The 22,576-nt window shown below is 41.6% G+C and overlaps 1 protein-coding gene across 1 annotated transcript in view; it reads left to right on the top strand.

Annotated features, from left to right (window-relative positions):
- The window catches only part of PRKG1 (protein kinase, cGMP-dependent, type I), a 1,234,550-nt gene continuing 1,212,618 nt past the window's right edge, over positions 645 to 22,576 (top strand). Inside the window, 1 exon segment of the mRNA NM_001044574.2 lies at positions 645 to 1,117. Within this exon segment, the coding sequence (NP_001038039.1) occupies positions 852 to 1,117 (266 nt within the window). The 5' untranslated portion in view covers positions 645 to 851.

The following is a 22,576-nucleotide window of genomic DNA, read 5'->3' as shown; positions in this document are numbered from 1 at the left end:
TACCATTTTATGCTGAAAAAAACCTAGACCTGCTAGTGCCCTGTCATTCTCATTACTTAGGGTCACAACCACGGGGCTTCACATTAAGAAACACATACTCACACATACCCTCCCTCACCATCCAGAGCAGATAAGAAAAGGTGAAGACGATGAATTCATGCAGGTTATTGTCTAAAGGCAGTTTAAGACTTATGAAATCTCTCTCTCTCTCTCTCACTCACACACACACACACACACACACACACACACACACCCCACAAAGTCTTTAGGCTCCAGTTACAAGCGCTGCGTCATCTGCCAGATCACATGGTAATTGTTGCTATTTCAAGGATCAAGTGGCATAAAGCTCCCCCCCTACCCCACCCCACCCCTTTCCTTTGGTACCATATAGCGTGGAAGAGTGATTATTGTGTGATGGGGTGAGACCAGGCTCACTGGTCCAACCCTCCCAGCTAGAAACCAGGCTCTCGGTGGGGTGGCCTGCGCCGTGTTCTCACGAAGTGATTGGGAAAGGGGGACGGGGGAGGGGGGGTCTCAGGGGAGGAAGGGCAGCTCTAATTGGTTTCTCAATGAAAGATAATCACCTATTCCCCGGAGAGGCTGGGGATTAGCACTCTGCCTCTCCTCTCCATCGCTTTTAGACTTCTCATCCTCCCCTCGGTGCTTTCAGTCCATTCAGCAGAAGTGGATCGAAGAAATCGGCTTCTCGCTGCGCATTAGGGGCAGCACTCCGCTGCGCTCGAGTACTTAGCGCCCATTCACTCACTCACTCCGCGCTCGCCTCTCCCGGCTGCCGTCCCAGCCGCCGCCGCCGCCCGAGAAAAAGTTTTGCAGAGGGGCTCAGGGAAAAAATGAGTGAGCTGGAGGAAGACTTTGCCAAGATTCTCATGCTCAAGGAGGAGAGGATCAAAGAGCTGGAGAAGCGGCTGTCAGAGAAGGAGGAAGAAATCCAGGAGCTGAAGAGGAAGCTCCATAAATGTCAGTCGGTGCTGCCCGTGCCCTCGACCCACATCGGCCCCCGGACCACCCGGGCACAGGGCATCTCGGCCGAGCCGCAGACGTACAGGTCCTTCCACGACCTCCGACAGGCATTCCGGAAGTTCACCAAATCCGAAAGGTAGGCGCCGAGGCGGGCAGGAGCGTGGCCACTGCTCTGAGCCGGCGGGCCCGGTGGCCGTCCAGGCGGCGGCTCAGGGGCTGGGGGTTCCTGGCGGCGGCGGCGGCGGCGGGGGGGGCGGCTCCGGGCACGGCGCCCCTTGCTGTCCGCAGCGCGCCGAGTGGGGGTGGCCCTCGCGGGCGGGGAATGGGAAGTGTTTATTTTTATTTCTGCCCATCACGTGCCGTGCTTGTCTCCGCCGGGCTGGGAAAGGCAAGCTCCTCGGAGAGACGCGCCCCTGCGGAGTGGGGGTGGGGAGAAGGAGCGTGGAAAGTTTTCTCGCGCCGGCTAACTTGGTCACTCTGCACGCCGTCGCGCGGTCTTTTCTTCACGCACCCCTGTGGGGCGCCCACTCAGGCACACAACCCGGCCCATCTCCGGGCCTGGAGACCTTCCTGGAGGTGACCCCCCCACCAAGACCCAGGCCACAGGGCATGCTCAGTGCGCCGCGGGAGCCTCCTGGGAGTGGCGACAGGAGGTTGAGCAGGGTTAGGTTCAATTTAGGGACAGAACTTGTCCAGAGCAGGAGCCCTGCTGGGAAGGCGCGGAGGGGGTGGGCAAAGGGAGGCGGGGCTGGGGTGCGTCTCCACTGTAGGGATCAGCCTCTGAGGGTCATTTTCCAGGCAGCAAGTGATGTCAGCAGGAAATTGTAAAGAACGCCCCCCCGCCCTTTCTGGATGTTCCTTTGCTCAGTTTGTGTCCCTTCCAGAAGTGCCACATCTTGGGCTGCCCTGGGCTTGGAGGTGGCTAGATGACCTTGCACCTGAAGCAGGTTGGGGGTTACTGGTCAGCCCAAGGTGGATAATAATGCCCCCGCCTGATTTGTCTTCCTCCTGAGACTCTCCTTGGAAAAGTTGGGATAAAGAGGGCGGGGAGCTATTTCTCTGGGCGCTTCCAGGCTCCTTCCTTTCCTCCTCCGGCACGTCGAGAGCCAAATCCTGCCAGTTCAAAGTTGTGTGTCGCTCTTTCGGGGTGTGTAGAGGGGGCCGGGCGATTTTGGCCACAAGTAGGAAGCTTTTGCTCTGCACTCGCTGCCTTCACCGGAGAAGACTGATCGATTAGCTGCAGCATTAAAGCGCCTCTGGACATTAGGGAGAGGAAGTGCAGACTCCAAAGCCCATTACTGGCTTTTAGTCTCTGGAAGTGCGTGGCCGAGAGTGCATTTCGCAGGATATTGAATATTCCATTAGGCTTGCCTTCATGCCCGCCTGCCTCTTACCCCTTCCCTCTTGGTGTCTGAGTTTGGGGCCCTCAGGGGACCCCTAAATTAGTCGCTCCCCCTAAGCTCTCTGACTTTGAAGCCAGTGCTTATAAAGACCATGTCTTCTTGTCCTGACCATCTAGGCCAGTTGGAGGGTTCTCAGTGTTCCCCACTCCTCCAGCGCACCCAGTCCCTGTCTTGCGTACTGATTACAGTGTTTGTGTGCTCGGTAGGGGAGGAGGGAGCAAAGGAGACTGGGTAGGGGTAAGGAGCTAGAGGCTGGGAGTGGGTTGGGGGCAGAGAACCAGGAATCAGGCAGATAGGATTCACCTTGGGAACTGGTGGCTCTCACTGAACCATCTCAAAGAACAACACTCAGATTTCCTGAGCTTTACTCCACTTATAAAATGACACTGTCCACATGGTACCTTTTGGCCTCGGGCTGCCTCGAAAGTCCCTGTCAGATGGAACAAAGGCATTCTTCCTTCTCTCAGGCCAAGAAGGCAATCAGAGCTAATAGTTGGCTTTGCCACTGGTTGGGAAGCTGCTGCCTCTTGCCTCAGCTGAGCTGAGCATTCCTCGGCCGCTGCCCTGCCCCGCGCTCAGCAGCTGGAATCAATCTGCCCACCTCCTTAAGAAGCCACTTCATCAGCGGTCACCCGGCAGCTGTTCGCCTCCCAGGGCTGACCGGCTGGGGCTTTATCGCATTTTTGAAATTTCAGATCTGTGTCTGGACTCTGCCCCACCAGCAGCACTCAACAGCAAAGGAGGGATTTCACTGGGATCTGGAGAGGACAGAAGAGGACGCTCCCCATCCCAGAGTCCATTCTCATTCAGGAGCTAGCTTTCAAAGGGACACTTCTATTTTCCTTGATAGGAAGTCTCCCGAGGAATGAGAGGCAGTTTTTGTGTGGATTGAGATGAAATGGCTGATCTTTCCTACGTGCACACCATCTTCCTTTTTCTATCCTTCTCCCCAACTCCTAGCATTTTCGGGTTAGGGGTAGGAACGGTCATCAAAAGAGTGGATCATGCGCAGTAGAGGTCGGGAGCCTATTTTGTGTCTGCAGCAAGTAGCTTGAAGTGCTTTTCTACTTTCTCTCCGAGCTGATTTACCCTGGCACTGAGGGTAAACTTTTTCCCACTCAGCACTTAGTTTTACACTTTCGAATAGAAGCGTGGAGTGTATTTTCACCAAGCTGACTCAATTTTGACAGCAATAATATATGAGGATAGTAACCACTGGAATTAAGGACTCATCCCAGCATTTAAAGAGACAGTACTAACTTAATTATTTGGTGAGACACTTTATTTTGGCCAAGAAAAGAAATAATTTGAAAAGCATTTCTGGGATACAACATTTAACAGCAAACAAGATGCTTTCAAAATTAAAGTATATTTGCTAATTTTCCGGTATTCAGTTTTGGGGAGTAGATATTTCATCACCTCCTGTATCCTTTGTTAAAGGTTGTGCTGTCCTTATGCGCTTACTGGGGTTGAAAGAGACCAATTTATGACAAAGCGACTGTTCAGTTGCAGTTACCATAGGGTGTAGTGAAAGCTATTCATGCTACAGGTTTGTTTCAAACTTTGCTAGGACACCCAGTTTTTAATACTAACAAGAAACATATCTTGAAAGTATAGGAATTTTCTTTGGTGGGCAGAATGATAAAAGAGCTTTTGCCTGCAACCACTGTTTCAGAAAATGATTGCAATCTAAAATATTTACATAATCTGTGATAAAAATATCTTAAGCATTTACAGTAGTGGAAGGAAATGGGAGAATTCACCGACTGTTGTAATCAAGTCAGTCCAATTAGCCAGATTTCCATGCGTTCACAGAGGGTATAATGCACAATCTCCATTAAGAATGATCTAAGTATCTAAGGAATGCTTAGATGAAAATTGTACTAGGGAAAGGGAAGATCTGAGCTCTCAGAATGAGTATCAAGTGTACAGTATGATGATCGTGTTTAAAAAGAAAACATCCGACTTATTGCAGTACCCATTTGCAGACCTCTTAGAAGTGCCCAGTAGAGATCAAGTGATTATCATCGAAAACTAGGCTGTTTTGGATGACGACGATGATGATATTTTACATTTATATATATCACTTTCTGCCAAATAACCTTGAGTATTTCACATAGTTTTCTGTGAACTTTTGATTTCCTGCATGCATATACACCATATCAAGAATTGCCTAGGAGTTCTCGCTGTGGTGCAGGGGAAACGAATCCAACTAGTAACCATGAGATTTCGGGTTCGATCCCTGGTCTCACTCAGTGGGTTAAGGATCCGACATTGCCATGAGCTGTTGCAGATGTGGCTTGGATCTGGCGTGGCTGTGGCTGTGGCTGTGGCTGGGTTGTGGCCGGCAGCTATAGCTCCGATTCGACCTCTAGCCTGGGAACCTCCATAAGCTGTGGGTGCAGCCCTAAAAAGAAAAAGAAAAAAAAAAAAAACGTAAAAGAAGAATTGCCTAATATCCTTAATTCTTCCCCTAATTTTTTTTTTAACATACACCTCCATTCTTCATTTTGACCACCTAGTTAGCTCGGAGGACTGCATACTGTTGTTGTTCCTCAATTAGCCGAAGCAAAAGGCTGGAATCGTTATTTATCTGTTACAGGAATAATATATTGTATTCCAAAGTCATTTGAGCTATTCCTGTCACAAATCCCTTGATTCTTGGTGATGTCAGTTCATCATTTGGAACTTGTACATCCTTCCACTGGGACCTGGATGCTTTGGAATGGATGCCCCAGAAAACTCTTTGCCTTTTGCATCTCTGATTCATTTCAGCTGGTTTAACCTTCAGACTAAATCAAGAGATTTGGCCTAATTTTGATTTAAGCAACCTCAGTGAAATGAGCGAGTACACGCTGGATTCTGGGCCCAGCTTAATAATTGCTCACAGAGAAAATACACAACGCTTTAAAATAGTGATGATAAGAATAATAAAGATAGCTAATCTTGGCTATTTGAACACAGCGCTAAGCTCTTTATTTCAGTAGCTCATTGTTTTCTCCCAGCAGTCCTAAATCACATACTTACTCTTCATGTGAGGAATCTGAGGCTTGAAGAAGTTAAGTCACTTGCCTAAGATCGCAGAGTTAGGAAATGCCAGACATGTTTCAAACTCAGATTCTGCAGTTTTTAGAGCCCCTGTTCTCAATTGCTACCCTCTGTAGCCTTGGAATCAAGCCAGTTCCATCTTACTAACTGGTGAATCCTTCGACATAGGAAGAAATGAACCTGCCCTACATTAGAATAGGATTAAAAATAATCTGAGAGCCAGCACGAAACTGACCTCATAAAAAAGTGACCATGGGCTCTTGCATCCAGCACCTGTGCCTTGGGTGTCCTATACCAGGCCAGAATTTCCTCAGTGGGTCCTGGATTGTCATTTCCAGATCTTTCCCTCTTCTTCCTTCCTCACACAGTTTCACTAGCACAGTGTCATGTCACAGTGGTACCAATGAATGGTGCAGTTATAAAGGATGTGAAAATGATCTTGGTCGCTGCCTCTGGATATCCTTCACTCAACCTTTTCCCTTCCAGATCCCTCCTGCTAATCCCTTCGCTCCTACCCATCCTTCCATCCAAAGGAATTTATCACTAATTGACAGCATACCAGTATGTTAACCAGTTATCCTTTCTGGATTAACACAGGAATGTTCTATCAGGAGCCTCTGGGAGAGGACATTCATTTCACTTACTCAGATGCATAATATTTACAGTGAGAGTTTTTTAAAAGGGAGAAAAGCTGAGGAGGAGAGGGGAGGATCCTTAGGCAGAATGGCTTGTCAAGACCCCGTGTCTTGACCCTAATTTGAGGAGGGCAGGTTCTGAGCATAAGTACCTCATGTCTACTTTCAGCCAAAGCAATACAGGAGGCAGACAGTACCCTGGTTTCAGTGCTGTGAAAGCTGAGCAAGTCATTCCTGAAATGCCTTTTAAGGGATCTCAGAAATGGGACCAAAAAGACAATGTAGGTTTCTTTGTTTTGCATCAATACTGGAGCTGGTGAATTGATATCTCCCAGTTATGCTCTGTTTGTATTTATTATTTAAGACAAATCCACTCTCCTCTGGGGTTGGTTTGGGTTCTGGAATCATGCATATTTTCCAGATATATTTGTAATACATCAGGAATTCTTATTCTCTCGGACTCATTGATATGTGTATAGGTTGAATGTTTTCGTTTAATCATGTGTTCGTTAGAGACTGGACTGACCCTCATGAAAATATTTCTAACAGACCTGAAAAAACAAAAGCTGTTCTATCTTTTTCCTCTTTCCTGACTAAGTGCCTGTTCCCCAGTGCCCTCTCACCGCACTGTGTAGGAGATGCTGAGAGTACATTAAAAAAGCCTTTCTTTTGATAAGGTTTTCAGGTGATTTCATAGTTGCTCAGAGTAGGAATAATTATTTTCATTTGCCATTGAGAATTTGCTTATCAGAGTTCAGGACCCTTTGTTATCTGGGGTTCTTGTAGCTCTTGGAAGTTACTGTGAGCTCTGAGATAAACCAGGGATTGCATATCCTGTTTCACAAAAGTGAAAGCTCAGAAGTTTGGAGATTGTCAAAAACGAGTACTGACTTTGAGCCCAGCTTTGCTTATGTCCTGTGCTGCTAGATCCCTGAAGAGAAAAGGAGCTATGTATGTGTGTGCGTTAATGTGTATGTGTATAGGCATGTGTATGAGTAATGTGTATGTGTATATGCACATGTACAAACACCTACACACACACACACATACACATTGCCACCTTATTCATTTTACGATCTTGTTATGGTAGTTATTATTCTGAAACTCCTGTAGGTGGACCTGATCAGTTTCTTGGGGAAAGGAGGATTTATTTCTTGGACTGTTTTTGTAAAATAGACCATAGCACCTTGCAGCCTGTCAAATGCTTGTGCTCAGAACTGAAGACAGTTCCATATTGTCTCTCAGAACAGGGTTCTAGAATCAATCTCTGTTGCTTCTTGTTGAAATACTTCCTACTTTTACCAAGTGATGATTTTTACCTCCTTTTCCTTGTTCTTGGATCCACCTGTGTTGTGTATCTCTCTTTTGGGTCCCTGGTTCCTCTCCTCTAGTTTGACATCTGGAACTCCTGCCAGATCTATTATTTGCAGAAATAATTCAACTGCAAACACAGAGCAGGGATATTGCTCAGACTATCACTCTAACCTTGCAAAATCTTTCATGTCTTCAGATGTTTCAGATATTATATAACTTGAATTTCCTAAAGTTTTACAAAGAATTATTAATCGATCATATTTAAAATATACAATACTGTAAAATATTTTCTCAATGTAAACAATAGATAGTTCCCCAAAATCTTTGAAGTAGATTGGTTTTTATTATGTAAAAGCTGATAGAACTTAACTCTTTTCTTGTTGTTCTAAACCACAGATTCCATTTTTAAACTCTTAACCTTATTCTGAACGACTCTCTAAACATTATTGGTGGATTGCAGACTTCAGTGTACATTATGTTGCTTTTAGAAACCATGCTGCATTAGAAAATAGAGTGGTTTTAAATTCCATCAATCAAAAGTTTATATCAACTAGAAAGTTTTAAAATACTTTCTGTAATTTTTCCTGTCCAATATGTTGGCTGCATGTTTTTTTGTTTGTTTTGTTTCGTTTTGTTTTTTGGTTTTTGTTGTTGTTTTCTTTCCGTGCATTGATTTGACATACTCTTGGAAATTAGTCCTGAAGAGTTAATATGTTGATACTAGGCGTGGTTTTGTTATGTGGTGTGGAAAGGTGTAACATGTATGTGCTGATTTCATCTGAGTGTTTATTAAGGCAAATCCAGTAAGAAATTGGCTATAATTATCTTGTTAGGACTTAGGTTAATTTTTTTTGCTTGTGATAAAGATTATGTAATTCAGTTCTTCTTTTAAGACGTTTTTTAAGACTGCAGTTTTAAGTTATGCTCTCAGACTTGTTACTAATTCAAACTATCCCTCCTTTCTAGACCAATTTAGAGGGGGCTTTGAAATCTGTTTTAAATGCTCAGATGTGTCTATTTGAGCACTCTGGCCTTAAATGCTGCCAAAATACTGACAGACCTTGCAGGGAATCCTAAAAATCCTTTTAAATATGCCTCTTACAAATACTTGTGTAGGTCTGTTTGTTCAACTCTGTGATACTGTTACTGTCCCCTGAGCAAACCCAAAGGCTTTGGGTAAATGTTAATATTTTTCTTGATGCCTCTCATTGCCCCCATGGTGGGGGTAATGCTCATTTCATGTATTTCATGACCACCAAGGAACTCTACCACATGTGCTAAAATTATCAAAATAGAAAATTCTTTTACATCCGAGGTTGTTAAACCCTTGGGTAGAAACCAGGTCTGTTTATAGTAAAAATTCCAACCCAATAAAACCCTCAGCCTACCATACTTTCCTCTTCCCACGTGCTAATTTTCAGAGACAGGGTAGGAACAGCACAGCCTAGGAAGTATTAAAAACAAACAAATAATAATAATAAAAAAAACCCCACACCCTGAACCTTCTAGAGGATAAAACCAGTTCGTATTCAATTCCATCTCCTCTCAGAGAGTAAGTTTACTCTGCAATATTCAGTACAGTATTCCATGTCTTAATCTAGCAGACTTCAGCTGTGGTGTCATGACACAGTGGTGTGTGAGATTAAAATGAGTAAATAATCAGTTAAAAATCAAACTTGCTGAATGACTTGTTTCTTTGAAACTAGGTTGTGTGCATTCACAGGCATGTCCCTAGGGGTAGTTTTTAAAATTTGCATTCCCTTGGCTTTCCTGACGGGGAAGATTACAAATATATGGCAGGAAATTGCACAGAACCCACAGTCAGTCTCGTTTTTTTCACAAGAGTGTGTTGCACATGGGAACATCATCCATCTTGTGAGTCACTGCAGAAAAAATGTTTGAGAACCTTTGATCTGAACTGTGGCTCTAAAATATCAAAATCTTGACGCTGTGACACTTAAGGCTACTTATATATAAGTAATGGCTGCTAGATTTACCACACTCTGCTTAGTGTGTATATGTCAGAGCCACATTTCCTAAACTGTGAGGTTCATATATTGGTGACATGGTGGCACCAGGGGTGCTTCTAGGTGGCACACAATTTCCTTTATTTTATTTTATTATTATTATTTTTAAATTTTGTTGCTGTATAGCTGATTTATAGGGTTGTTAATTTCTGCTGTATAGCAAAGTGACTGAGATATATATATATCCCTGGCCTTGCCCAGTGGGTTAAGGATCTGGCATTGCTGTGAGCTGTGGTATAGACTACAGATGTGGCTTAGATCTGGCATTGCTGTGGCTGTGTGTGTGTATGTGTGTGTGTGTATATATATATTTCTTTTTTTTTTTCTTTTTAGGTCCACACGTGAGGCACAGGGAACTTCCCAGGCTAGGGGTTGAATTGGAGCTGCAGCTGCTGGCCTACACCACAGCCACAGCAATGCCAGATCTGAGCCATGTCTGTGATCTTCACCACAGCTCACAGCAAAGCCGAATCCTTAACCCACTGAGCGAGGCTAGGGATCGAACCTGCATCCTCATGGATACTAGTTGGGTTCTTAACCCACTGAGCCGCAATGAGAACTCCCTTTTTTCATATTCTTTTCCATTATGGTTTATAAGGATATTGAATATAGTTCCTGTGCTGTACAGTAGGAGCTTGTTGTTTATTAATTTATTTTATAATAGCAGTAAGGAATTTTAATGTACTGGATGAAAAATGTAGAAATCATGTTAAATCTATGCCATATGGTTGCTGGTGCTTAGAATAAGGCATAATTTTAGGGGTTCAAAGATTTTAAAGGAAAATGTAGAAAAATACAGATTGTGAATAACATAGATATGACTATGCAAAAGAGGTTTGGGAAAGACTGTTTTAAAGTCATTTTCAGTAGGAGCTGTGGTGCAGTGGATTAAGAATCTGACAGCAGCACTTTGGGTTGCTGCAGAGGCACGGGTTTGATCCCTGACCTGGTGTGGTGGGTTAAAGGATCCGATGTTGCTGCAACTGTGGTGTAGGTTAAAGCTGCAGCTTGGATTCAGTACACGGCCTGGGAACTTCCATATGCTGTGGGTGCGGCCATTAAAAGAAAAGTCTTCTTCAACAAGAAATGAAACTGATTGTTTTCATACTCACCGCATTTCCATTGGGGAAGATCCTGGCTAATTGGGTTCTCGCTATAACTGTCTTTGGATGACTCCTTGGTTAGCTGTCTGTTCATTTCTTCACAGGCGTTAGAGTGGATTGAACCTGTGCCACAACAGTGACAACACCAGATCCTTAACCTATAAAGCCACCAGGGAACTCCTGTGAAATATATTCTTGCCCTGAGGATAAATCATCTGGTTAAGAATTACTCACTTTAATATATCATCAGAAAAACATCTGATTTATCCCTTGTAAACTCCTTTGCTATGCCACAGCAGGGACCACAGGTGATAGCCAGGAAAGCGCTGCTGGGCTACTGGTTGGTCCCCATCCAGGCTAGGATGGCCAGGCGGCTCTCTCTTCCCTGAGCATGTCCCCAGGGCTCCTCCTTGGATCCCAAGGTTCAATGCCTGGCTATGATGGGTGGCAGTGTGGCATTTTGTAGCCAGAAATACATGATACTTTTTTCCTTTCTCTCTCTGTAAAAATACAATTTAGAAAAAGATTGGAAGGGAAAATCTTGCATAAATACACATTTATTTTCCCATAACCTGTGTTCCCTTTACTTGTATGACGCCGGAGTAATCCAAAAGATAAATTTTTGAAAAAATTATTATCGTTAAAAGAATAGTTTTGTGGAAAAATAAGAAGAAGAGAAAGGAGGAAGTAGATTACAGGCAGGAGAAGGAATTGACAATACATTCTTCATTCAGAATATAGTACAGGTTATCTCCCTGCCTGCTTAAGAAAAGTCCTTAAGATCAGGATATAAGTAGGCTCTGAAAGAGGAGGAAAAGGGAGGTGGAGGTAGGGAGGGAGGAAAAGAAGGAATGAGAAGATTCCAAAAATGACCATAAGATGGCAGCAGGAGTATAGTATTTAGCCACTGCACAGCTAGCAGTTTGAAAATGACCCTTAGTTGAATTTTAAAATAGATTCTCAAACATATAACTTCATCCTTTTTATTGAAGTAAAATTGATTCACAATATTAGTTTCAGGTGTACAACATAGTGATTCAATATTTTTATACACTGTACTCCATTTAAAGTCATTATAAAATATTGGCTATGTTCCCTGAGCTATGCAATATGTCCTTGTAACTTGTTTATTTTATACATAGTAGTTTGCATCTCTTAATCTTTGATCTTACTCCTCCCCTTGCAACACTGGTAACCACTAGTTTGATGTTTATATCTGTGAGTCTGTTTCTGTTTTGTTATATTCATTTGTTTTATTTTTTAGCTCCCACATATAAATGAAAACATGTAACTCTTAATATGAGAATTCACGTGTTTGGAAAGTGTATCATTGAATGCGTAGAGGATTATAGTTTTCCAATTAGTAGTGATTTGCAGGAATGTGTTTATACAGCCAAAATGGAGTGCTCTTTAGCTATCGAAACCAGAAAAGAAACCAATAGAGCACTTTGCATAGAGAGTTCTTTGAACATTGATATTAGTCTGAGGGAAATTCCTAAAACCCCGTGAGGAAACCTCTGGACTCATATTTGGCTGAGAGAAGAAAGCTGAGAGAAATAATGAGAAATTAATAGTAGTAAAAAATGTGTGAGGAGATAGAATAAAGGAGATAGAATAAAAAGAATGGTTTTCTTCTGACTCCTCTCTCCCCATAAAGACCAAAAGACAGTTACTCTAAGAAAAAGATCAGCTGTTAGATAAAACATCTCATAGCTTCTCATAGGTTGTTTGATCTCCTTGAAAACTCTGTGATTCTAGAACATAATTAGGTAATTTTGTTTTTAGGGCCGTAGTTGCAGCATAGAGAAATTCTGAGGCTAGGGGTTGAATCAGAGCTGCAGCTGCCACAGCCACAGCAAGATAAGATTTGAGGCATGTCTGCGACCTATACCACAGCTCACGGCAGTGCCAGATCCATAATCCGCTGAGGCCAGGGATTGAACATGCATCCTCATGAATAGTGGTCAGGTTCCTTACCGCTGAGCCACAACAGGAACTCCAGGTAAATCTTAACATAGCCTGTTGCAGTCTGCGGTCCTTCCTAGAAAGAAAGTTTAATGATACAGCTAATATGATTATTTACATACATCTAAATATTTTCAAGAGAAAAGCCGAGTGTTTTACATGATGCACTATGTATGGACTGCCTTTCAACCATTCTAGGGTTAAAAAAAAAGGAGTGTAATTTAACCTACCACAGAGGGATAGATTGTGGGTCCTACCTAATGGACTGAAAGTTTTTGAATCAATATTCCCTTGGAAGGTGCCATCCAGTCTTCCTGTAAAAGGATATTTCGTTCAGTCTGTAACCCGCCCCCGCCATGTGCAAGTCTCCAGGGGCGTGGAAGTAAATTACTCTTGCTGATCACAACGTTTGTGATTTAACACTGAAGGGAAATGTCCTGATTTTGGTCTGTCCCAGTAACCAAGGGTCAAGGCCAAAAGGAAGTTGGACTGTGAGTGGAAAGAATCCAGGGAGTTCCCATCGTGGCTCAGCAGTAAGGAACCTGACTAGGATCCATGATAACTTGGGTTCGATCCCTGGCCTCGCTCAGTGGGTTAAGGATCTGGCACTGTTGTGAGCTGTGGTGGAGGTCACAGACATGGCTTGAATTCTGAGTTGCTGTGTCTATGGAGTACATCAGCAGCTACAGCTCTGATTTGACCCCTAGCCTGGGAACTTCCATATGCTGCAGGTGCAGCCCTAAAAAGACAAAAAAGAAAAGAATTCAGTTTTGAATGAACACAGTTATGTGGCCTTTTTCATTGGTTTCCTTGCTCAGATATTGGTAGATTCTACTTAGATAAACAAACAATTGACACAACACTGTAAACCAACTATAATGGAAAAAATAAAAATCAATATATATATAAAAAAAACAAGATGGGAAGTAGAGAAAATTTAACAGTGCATATTTTGATACCCTATTTGACAAGTAGCCTTCATAAAAAGTGTTGTGAAACTCTGCAGTGTGTTTTATTTGAAGCTGTCAGTAGACAGAACTGCTCTGTGGGGCAGTCATTTCTATTTTTCTTAGGTTAGGAAAAAAATGTTATATGACGTATAATTGCAAGAAAGTATGAAAGGTAGATCAAATGGAGGGCATGCTTTCTGTTGTCTGCAGGGCTAAAAAAAGAGAAAATCTAGTCTCTATTAGACATGGTGGAGCAAGAGGTAAATAATAATACCTTTCGTTTTCTCTGATCTTTCTGGTTTGTTATCAAGACAAGACAGATCCCTGAAGTGTGGAGGCAGGCCTTGAAATTCCCTGTTTATCTCGTTTCTCCAGGATATTACCTGGATGTCCATACAGGATGAGACAGGCCATGAACACGCTGAGCTTCTTGATCTTAGAGCAAAACAAAGGTTATTTCATGTGGTTCTGAATCTGTATTCACCGTGTTAAAATCTGGACATGCTTTCTGATATTTCACATTTGCTGATTTTAATCTTTCTTTAGATACCACTACTCCCTGGTTGTTTTAATTCCCGAAGTAATACATGCTGGTTGTCAAACAATAAAAAGATGTACGGAATTTAATCTTTGCCCAGTTCTCCCCACCTGTCCTCCAGCAGGCAGCCAGTGTTAACCTCTCTGTATGTTTATGCAACCTTTTTGTTTGTTTGTTTGTTTTGTCCGTTTTTAGGGCCACACCCGCGGCATATAGAGGTTCCCAGGCTAGGGGTTGAATCGGAGCTATAGCTGATGGCCTACACCACAGCTACAGCAATGCCAGATCCAAAGTGCATATGCGACCTACACCACAGCTCATGGCAACACTGGATCCTTAACCCACTGAGCAAGTCCAGGGATCGGACCCGAGTCCTCATGGATACTAGTCGGGTTTGTTAACTACTGAGCCATGATGGGAACACCTATGCAAACTTTTTTATGTAGAGAACTTCCCTGTTCATTTTGGTTTGTTGTCTGTTTTTCTGATGAAAGTAGAATCATGCCGTATCACGGCTCAGCAACCTGCTTTTTCAGGTATTTTTTGCACAATGATAGACTCTAGGGTTCTTTCCAGATCAGTCCATGTTGGTCTAACAGCCATGTACTATTTCATAGCATCCATGTGCTTCAACTTCTTAAGATTGATAATTATTTGTTTTATTTGTTTTTGATGAGCACAAACCACACTGCAGCTAATATTCTTGTACACATTTCATGTGTTTTTTATTTACATATAGGATCAATTCCAAAGGGTGAGAGTGGTAGGTCAAAAAAGTTGCTAATTTTCAGGGTGACTTTTTTAGTTTGTGATTATGCTTAAACATTATATATCAGATAAGTGATCTCTAGCTTTTTCTATTAAAAATGAAAGGTATGTGAGTGGCATTGGCAAAATCAATTCATTTTTTTACATTGAAGACAAAATTTTTTAAAAAATCAAATATATAACCATGGCAATAACATGGAAAGTTCTTATTTATTTTTTTATACTTGAGTTGCATTCATGAGAATGCTCTTTATGAAACAATGTTTACCCTTTACTTTTCGTATTTATAAAGTCCATAGTGTGCTTTTGGCTTGATTTTTTTTTTATAAGTTGAATAAAACTTTTGAATTCCTACAGTGTGCTTTTGAAAGCATGGATAAAATTGTTTGTATATACTGCTCTTAAATAACTAAAGTCCTTCTTTAAGAATCACAATGGTTTATTTTTCTTTCATTAAAATACATTTTTGATACTTTAAAGAGTCAGAGGAACTTGTTCCCACTTGGGAAAATAATAAATTCCAAATCTCTCAGCTACATTTTTTTTTACAGCCTAGTGGGAGGATTTGGACATATATGGTATTGGAACTACTCACTGGAGCTTTCTTTTTATAGGAGGGCAACCTTGAGAGAGTTTTCTTTTCTTTCCTCTTTTTGATCATTGTTATGATATTGGACTGGATTTATTGCAAGGTAACTTTGCAGGCATTTATTTGTATCAGAATTCAGTCATATTATATAGAATCAATCATGAGGTTGAAGCCAAAAAGTGAAATTGATTTTGGAGAGTAAGAGGAGTAATCTCAGAGATTTTAGCCCAGTCTTATGGAGGAAGGCCCTGAAAAGATCATAATAATAAAAGCAATGGGCTTGGGGGCCACTGACCAGAGTTTGATCTCTGATTCTTCCTGCACGTATGGGCTGTGTGACTGTAAACAAGTTGGTTTACCTCTCTGAGCTTTAGTTTCTGCATCTATAAAATCGAACTGATGCTACTTCCTCCCCTAAGGTTTTGTATACAGTAACAAGAGTTGATGAGTATAAAGTGCTAATAACAGACAAGGAGAACAGACTTGTGCGTGCCGAGGGGGAGAGGGGAGGGAGTGGGATGGACAGGGAGTTTGGGGATAGTAGATGCAAACCGTTACACTGTGTAGCACAGGGAACTATATCCATTCTCCTGGGATAGACCATGATGGAAGATAATGCAAGAAAGGGAATGTGTGTGTGCGTGCATGTGTGTGTGTGTGTGTGCGCGTGCGTGTGTGTGAATGACTGGGTCACTTTGCTGTATAACAGAAATTGGCACATTAATTAAACAAAAGTGCTAAGTAATAGTGCTAGCAAATGTGTAACATTGAAAGGTTGGAAAAGTTCTAGAGATTTTTTTTTTTAAAACAGTGTTAGTTCTGATATTAATTAACATATTATAGACCCTCAAGCCTAGAAAGGATTTTAGGAGATAGCCATGTTCATTGCCTTTGATGAACAAAACATTAATGATAAAAAGTTGAACAAAAATCTGGAGGTTCATGAAGATTGTGTGTTTGCCAGTGACATGAAGCTTGGCAGTGACAAAACTGAGATCACATCTCCTATTTGCCACTCCAGCTCCCCTTAAATCTATCTTAAACTTCTTATGTGATGAGTGAAATGGGAAAACTAGACATTTGTATACTGGAACAATGGGACAAGTGGAGACGAGATGGCTCGATGCTGTTTCCATGTTTTATAGAAATATAAAATGCCCATGTATGATCAGGCAGAGTGGAGGACACAAAATGTGCTGTCACCCAGGTTAGCACTCCAACCAATGGCAGAAGACTGAGGACCGTTTGTGTAAGTTCCTCGGAAAAGCCATTTCTTAAAGGCCCTGGGTTTAAATGAAACACTGCCTCGGATTGCCCATTAGGATGCTGATAGGGCAGGGATGCTCTGAAGACTAGCTGTGTCAGGCTCAGAGAGAGTCGCAGGAGCCACAGAAGAGCCTCTCAGAGTGAAGGTTCTGCACAGCAGGAGCAGATCCATGACTTGGGGTTATTGACAGCTGTCATATTCTAGCAGGCTGGAAGCCTTATTTCTCAGGAGCTTTTGGTCTGTCTTTCATTGTCTACTGATCAGTCCTGGTAAATAATGAGGGCATAACTTCTCATATCCAGTGGAGCTGGAGGTCTAAAGATTCAGGTGGAGGCTTTTTGAAGATGTTCGCACGGCCTGAAGACTGGTGGGAGGTATCACTAGACGGTCTCTGACTATTCCTCTCTCCTCAAGTCAACATTAAGCTTATATGTGTGTGTATTTTCAGTGCCTATTTGCAATTTACAGGCTGAATTTACTATATTAGAGCTTTTCCATTTGGACCAATCCTAGTCCTGATTTTATTTCTCTCAGGGCAAGGTCATCTATCAGTTCACAGCAAAGATGGGGAAGGACTAAGAAGTATTTGGAAAGTTCGAAGCCGGGTTCTGTCCTTACCAGCCTGACCACATCATGTAAAACACACTGAAAGCCTCAGCTTTTTTTTCTTTTTCTTTTTCTTTTTCTTTTTAGGGCTGCACCTATGGCATATGGAAGGTCCTGGGCTAGGGGATGAAATGCCAGATCTGAGCCACATCTGTGAGCTACACCACAGCTGCGGCAACCCCAGATCTTTAACCCACTGAGCGAAGCCAGGGTTGGAACCTGCATCCTCATGGATACTAGTGGGGTTCTTAACCCGCTGAGCCACAATGGGAACTCCAAGCCTCAGCTTCTTCAATGGTGAAAAACTTCGTGAGGTTGTTGAGAGGAGTAAATGAGCTCACTTATGTCATAGGTTTAACTTACTGCCTCTTAGAGCCTAGGCATTCAGTTCATTTTAGCACTCATTGTTATTATTTACTGATTCTGACTTCATTCACAAAATATATAATGACTCTTAATATTGTGCCAGGATATCCATGCATAGTCTTCCTATAGTTCTGATTCCATACTTGGTTCTAATCCTGCTTATTGAAATAGTTCCTACCCTATTTTTGGAGTCATTTCCTGAATCACAGATGGCACTCTGATAGAGGCCATATCTAAGACTTACTGTCCTGTCTTATTTTTTATTCATAGTGTTTTCTCAGTTCTCTTTCTCCAAATTTGATGCTCCCTCCCCCACTACCCCATCATACTAGAAATTTTACCACTCTTGTACTAGATTTAGCTGTATCAAGACCCCCTTCTGCAGCAATCTGCTCTCAGTGTTGAACACACCCAGGGCTTCTCCAACTTTATATTGCATGTAAATCCCCTGGGAATCTTATTAAATGCAGTTTCTGATTCAACAGGTCTGGGGAGGGGGCCTGAGAGTCTGCATTTGTAATTCGCTCCTATGGGATGCTGATGCTGCTGGCTTTCAGATCCTTGAATAGCAAGACGTTAACCAATGATTTTCTGATTCCTTCCTCCTTTCTTCTTTTTACATTTTTGCTATTCAAGCCAAGTTTTCTGTACAAATAAAGTACAATTAGACACATGAATTCAAGTTAATGTGTTAATATATTAACATGGATTACATTATAAGATTAATTTATTATCTAGGAAAGCCTAGAGGAAACAGACTGGTATCCTTTCCCTTCTAGACAATTCAGATGCACAGCTGTACATTGTAAAGGCTAAGAGCAGCGACTGTGGAACCAGATAGGCTTGGGTTTAAAGCTGCTAATATCTCTGTCATCTTCATTAACCCCTTGGAACTTCAGTTTCTGGTCTGCAAAACAGGGATAAGAATACCCACCTAAAACCCACGCTATGTCTGAGACCTGTCGTGAGCACATGGTTAATGATAGCTAGTGCTTCTGCAGTCTTAGTATTAGTGCTCTGGAGACAAAGTCAGATTTAAAAGTCAAATGAAAAATGTGATTCAGGAGTTCCCGTTGTGGCTCAGTGTGTTAAGAACCCGACTAGTATCCAAGACAATAAGGGTTCAATCCCTGGACTTGCTCAGTTGGTTAAGGATCCAGCATTGCTGCAAGCTGCAGTATAGGTCAGAGCTGGCTCAGATCTGGCATTGCTGTGTCTGTGGTATAGGCCAGCAGCTGCAGCTCTGATTCGACCCCTAACCCCGGAACTTCTATATGCCACAGGTGCGGCTATAAAAAGAGAATGAAAAGGAAAAAAAAAAAAGAAGAAGAAGAAAAATGTGATCCAGAAAGAATTTTAGTTCAGATAAAATGGTGAAGTAAGAAATACTAATGCAGCATCTGTAAGCGTTTACCCTGTATGAGGCATTTTATTTGCCCTTTCCAGCAATCCCATGTTTTTTTCATGGAGCCTCCACACAGGTTGGTTCAAATACCAAAAAAGTGACTTATTCAGAGGCTCTCTGGCCCTGGACTGTCTGGCTCTAACACTATATTAGATGACAACTGCAGCAGGTGCCAGGGAGAACTCTAAGGAAACAGGCATTGTGAAGACCCTCAGGTCATTCTGATGCCCAGTGGCTTTTAAACTGAGTGCATGTAAATACCTCATGGGAACTATTTGTTATAATGAAGTTTCCTAGCTCCATCCCCAAAGATTCTGACTTAATAGATTTGGGAAATTTGGAACCAGAACATTTGCCAGACTATCCTGGAGGCATATCTCTGTAGGTGTATCCTATAAGGAGGGGGACCATGTGAATTAGATTCCCCCGGATACTGTTTAAAATGAGGGGGAGTTTGGGGTTGAAGGATGCAAACTATTACATTTTGAATGGATAAGCAATGAGACCCTACTGTACAGTACAGGAAACTATATCCAATCTCTTGGGGTAGAACATTCTGGAAGATAGCATGAGAAAAAGGATATATATGTGTGTGTGTGGGTGTGCTTATGACTGGGTCACAATGCTCTACAGCAGAAGTTGGTAGAACACTGTAAATCAACTATACTAATAAAATAAAATATAATAAAAATAAAAAATAAAAGGTGTGCAAAGCAAAAAATAAAATAAAAGACCACCAGCTGGATAGCAGAAACAATGCGAATGTGGGAGTTCCTGTCGTGGCTCAGTGGAAATGAATCTAATATCCATGAGGATGCAGGATCGATCCCTGGCCTCACTCACTGGGTTAAGGATCCAGCCTTGCCATGAGCTGTGGTGTAGATCGCAGATGCAGCTCAGATCCTGAATTGCTATGGCTGTGGTGTAGGCTGGCAGCTGCAGCTCCAATTCGACTCCTAGCCTGGGAACCTCCATATGCTGCAGGTGCAGCTCTAAAAAGACCAAAAAAAAAAAAAAAAAAAAAAAGAAACAACACAGATAAGTTCTTTCACAGTCTGAAGACTGGAAATTTGAATTCAAGGTACCAACTGGGCTGTGCTCTCTCTGAAGACTCTAGAGAATTATCTTTCCTTGCCTCTTTGGAGCTTCTGGTGGTTGCTGGAGCTGATTTGTGTTTCAGGCTTGTAGGTGCATTGCTCCAAATCTCTGCTTTTTTTTCACACCGCTGTCTTCCCTGTGTGATTTAGGGCCTGCCCTCACGCAGGATGACCTCATCTTGATCACATCTACCAGGACCCTATTTCCAATTCACATTCACAGGTTCCTGATGAATTTGGGGAAGAGGGCGGTATTCAACTCTGTACCATGCCATCTGTTTTTTTTTTTTTTAAATCTTCCTTCAAGCCCAAGATAGAAAGCTGTGACTTCTGAAGTCTGCTGAGCCCTTGGAAAAGCAGTTTTGGCTGAGGTGAGAGGTGAAGGATAGCTAGGTGACGATGCAGGGTTTAACAGAGGCTTTTCACCTGCCTTTTCCAGATGTTCCCCCTTCTCCCACCCCTTTTCTTATGTAGGAAAGGATACAGTGTTGACTGATAATCCTGTGATTCAGATGAAAGTATTAGTCTCTTGTGGTTCCACGAAATGTCACAGATCTCTGGTGGTTTATGGTTCCCTTGTTTTCAAAGTGTAAGTTTTATAAAGATTTATAGGAAACCAAAATTGGGCTTAAAACCAGAGACAACTAGTGATTTTCATTTCTGTAGACTGTAGTTTTCCTACCTGTAATTTTAGGGGGGAAGAAACTTTTATGCTGTAATTTCAACACTTTACTTCCCTATAATTTTGGTAAATTGTTTCCTTAGGGTTACAGGGAATGAGTGGAATAGACCTCAAATAGACATCTTACAATAAAGGCAGTTTTTCTTTGGTGCATTTATCTAAATAATGTCAAAATACTAATACATGTAGAAAATTTCTAAATGTTTCAGTCAATTAGAATTATACATTTCAAAACAGCAGGGTTGTATTTGGGTAGAGGCTATTTTTTGTTGTTGTTGACATAGTTTTATATATTTAAAAGGAGAAATTATGTATTTCTCTCACTTGTACCCCAAGCAAAGGTGCACACACATGTACTTTGAGACCTAACTAGAGGGTTTTTGTTAATGAATCCTATAATAGAAATTGTATTCCTTCCACTCAGAATTTAAACTTTTCCTTAAACACTTAGGAAGCATTGAAAAGAAAGGTAGTATGAATTCGTTAAATAGTCATATTGGTGGTTTGGTTTTATATAAAATAAATTATGTAATAAAGGAAGTCCACTTATCATTTGAAAATGTAACTTAAAGGCATAATGATAGTATGGGTATATTCTATTTGAATAGATTTAATTTTCAAACACTCCTTACCCAAGATACTTCAAAGAATCCAGATTTCTGGGAATGGCTTTGGGCTTCTTGCTGATATAGAATATTTATTGTTCAGTATGGACTCAATGAGGCTTTTTGGAAAGAAAAATCTGTCAGAACACTTGTGCTACCCATATACACATATCTGTTCTCCTCTAGATTGAATATTTCTTTGCTTTGCTTGCTTCCTATCCATCTGGTGTCAGGTTTTTTTTTTCTTTAGAAAGCTTATCTTCTCATTTCTGTAAAAGATTTAGGAATAATTCACATGGCCAATTCATTTCATAGAAACTTTACTGGAAATATCCTCTCAGTAGTGGGAGGAGGGGTCAGCAAAGAATGGCTCCATTGGAACAGGTGATTGGCCTTTGCTTTGTGGAAATTTTCCAGAGCCATCTTTGGTACCAAGTTGTATAAAGATAGCTTAAAAGGTAGAGGCAGAATTCCATGGAGGAAGTGCAGTAAAGTGAATTCCACAGCCTAACATTAGCCATTAGCTCGGTAACAAGCTTCTTTATCAATTATTTGGGTGAAGATATCAATGGCACCTTAATCAGATTTTCAGAGAGCAGAATGCTATAAGTGTTGGTAATTATATTGAGAAACAGAAGCAAGATCCCAAAAAGCTATGATGGGCAAGAGAAAGGGTTTATAATCCTAATATACTCAATGCTTTCCTCTTCATGTCAGCTATTTCCTTATACCTCCTTATTACCCTGAAAGGAAATGCACAGACAATATAGCCCATCCAAATGCACAATCATGTGTATGTATGTAGTACCCTAAAGATAAAATTTAAAAAGAGAAAGTAAAGTATAATCAAATCATGTATGGTGTACTAAGTAAGGTCTTGGATTGAACAAGTTGGTGATGACTGTAGGAAAGGACTACACAGTAAGTTAAACTGAAGATGCAAAACATTGTACTTTTTTCTAGAATCATTTCATGTAACAACTGAAAACTTATAGTTGGTACTGGTCAATAATGGTATTTTTGTCAAGTGACCCAATTTTTCAACATGGTAAACAACTGTCTGTAAAGTTTCTTACAAAATGAAGTATCTACTTGTCTTAATTTACATGGTAGTTGCATTCCTGGAGAACTAAATGTAATGTAAATCCATGCAAAAATAAGAATTTCATTCATATGTAGTAAAACAAATTTAGGTTATAAGCTTAGATAATTATATGTGATTTTTTT

This window comes from Sus scrofa, chromosome 14 (assembly GCF_000003025.6).
Source record: "Sus scrofa isolate TJ Tabasco breed Duroc chromosome 14, Sscrofa11.1, whole genome shotgun sequence".
NCBI lineage: Eukaryota > Metazoa > Chordata > Mammalia > Artiodactyla > Suidae > Sus > Sus scrofa.
This window is presented reverse-complemented; position numbering and strand designations above follow the sequence as displayed.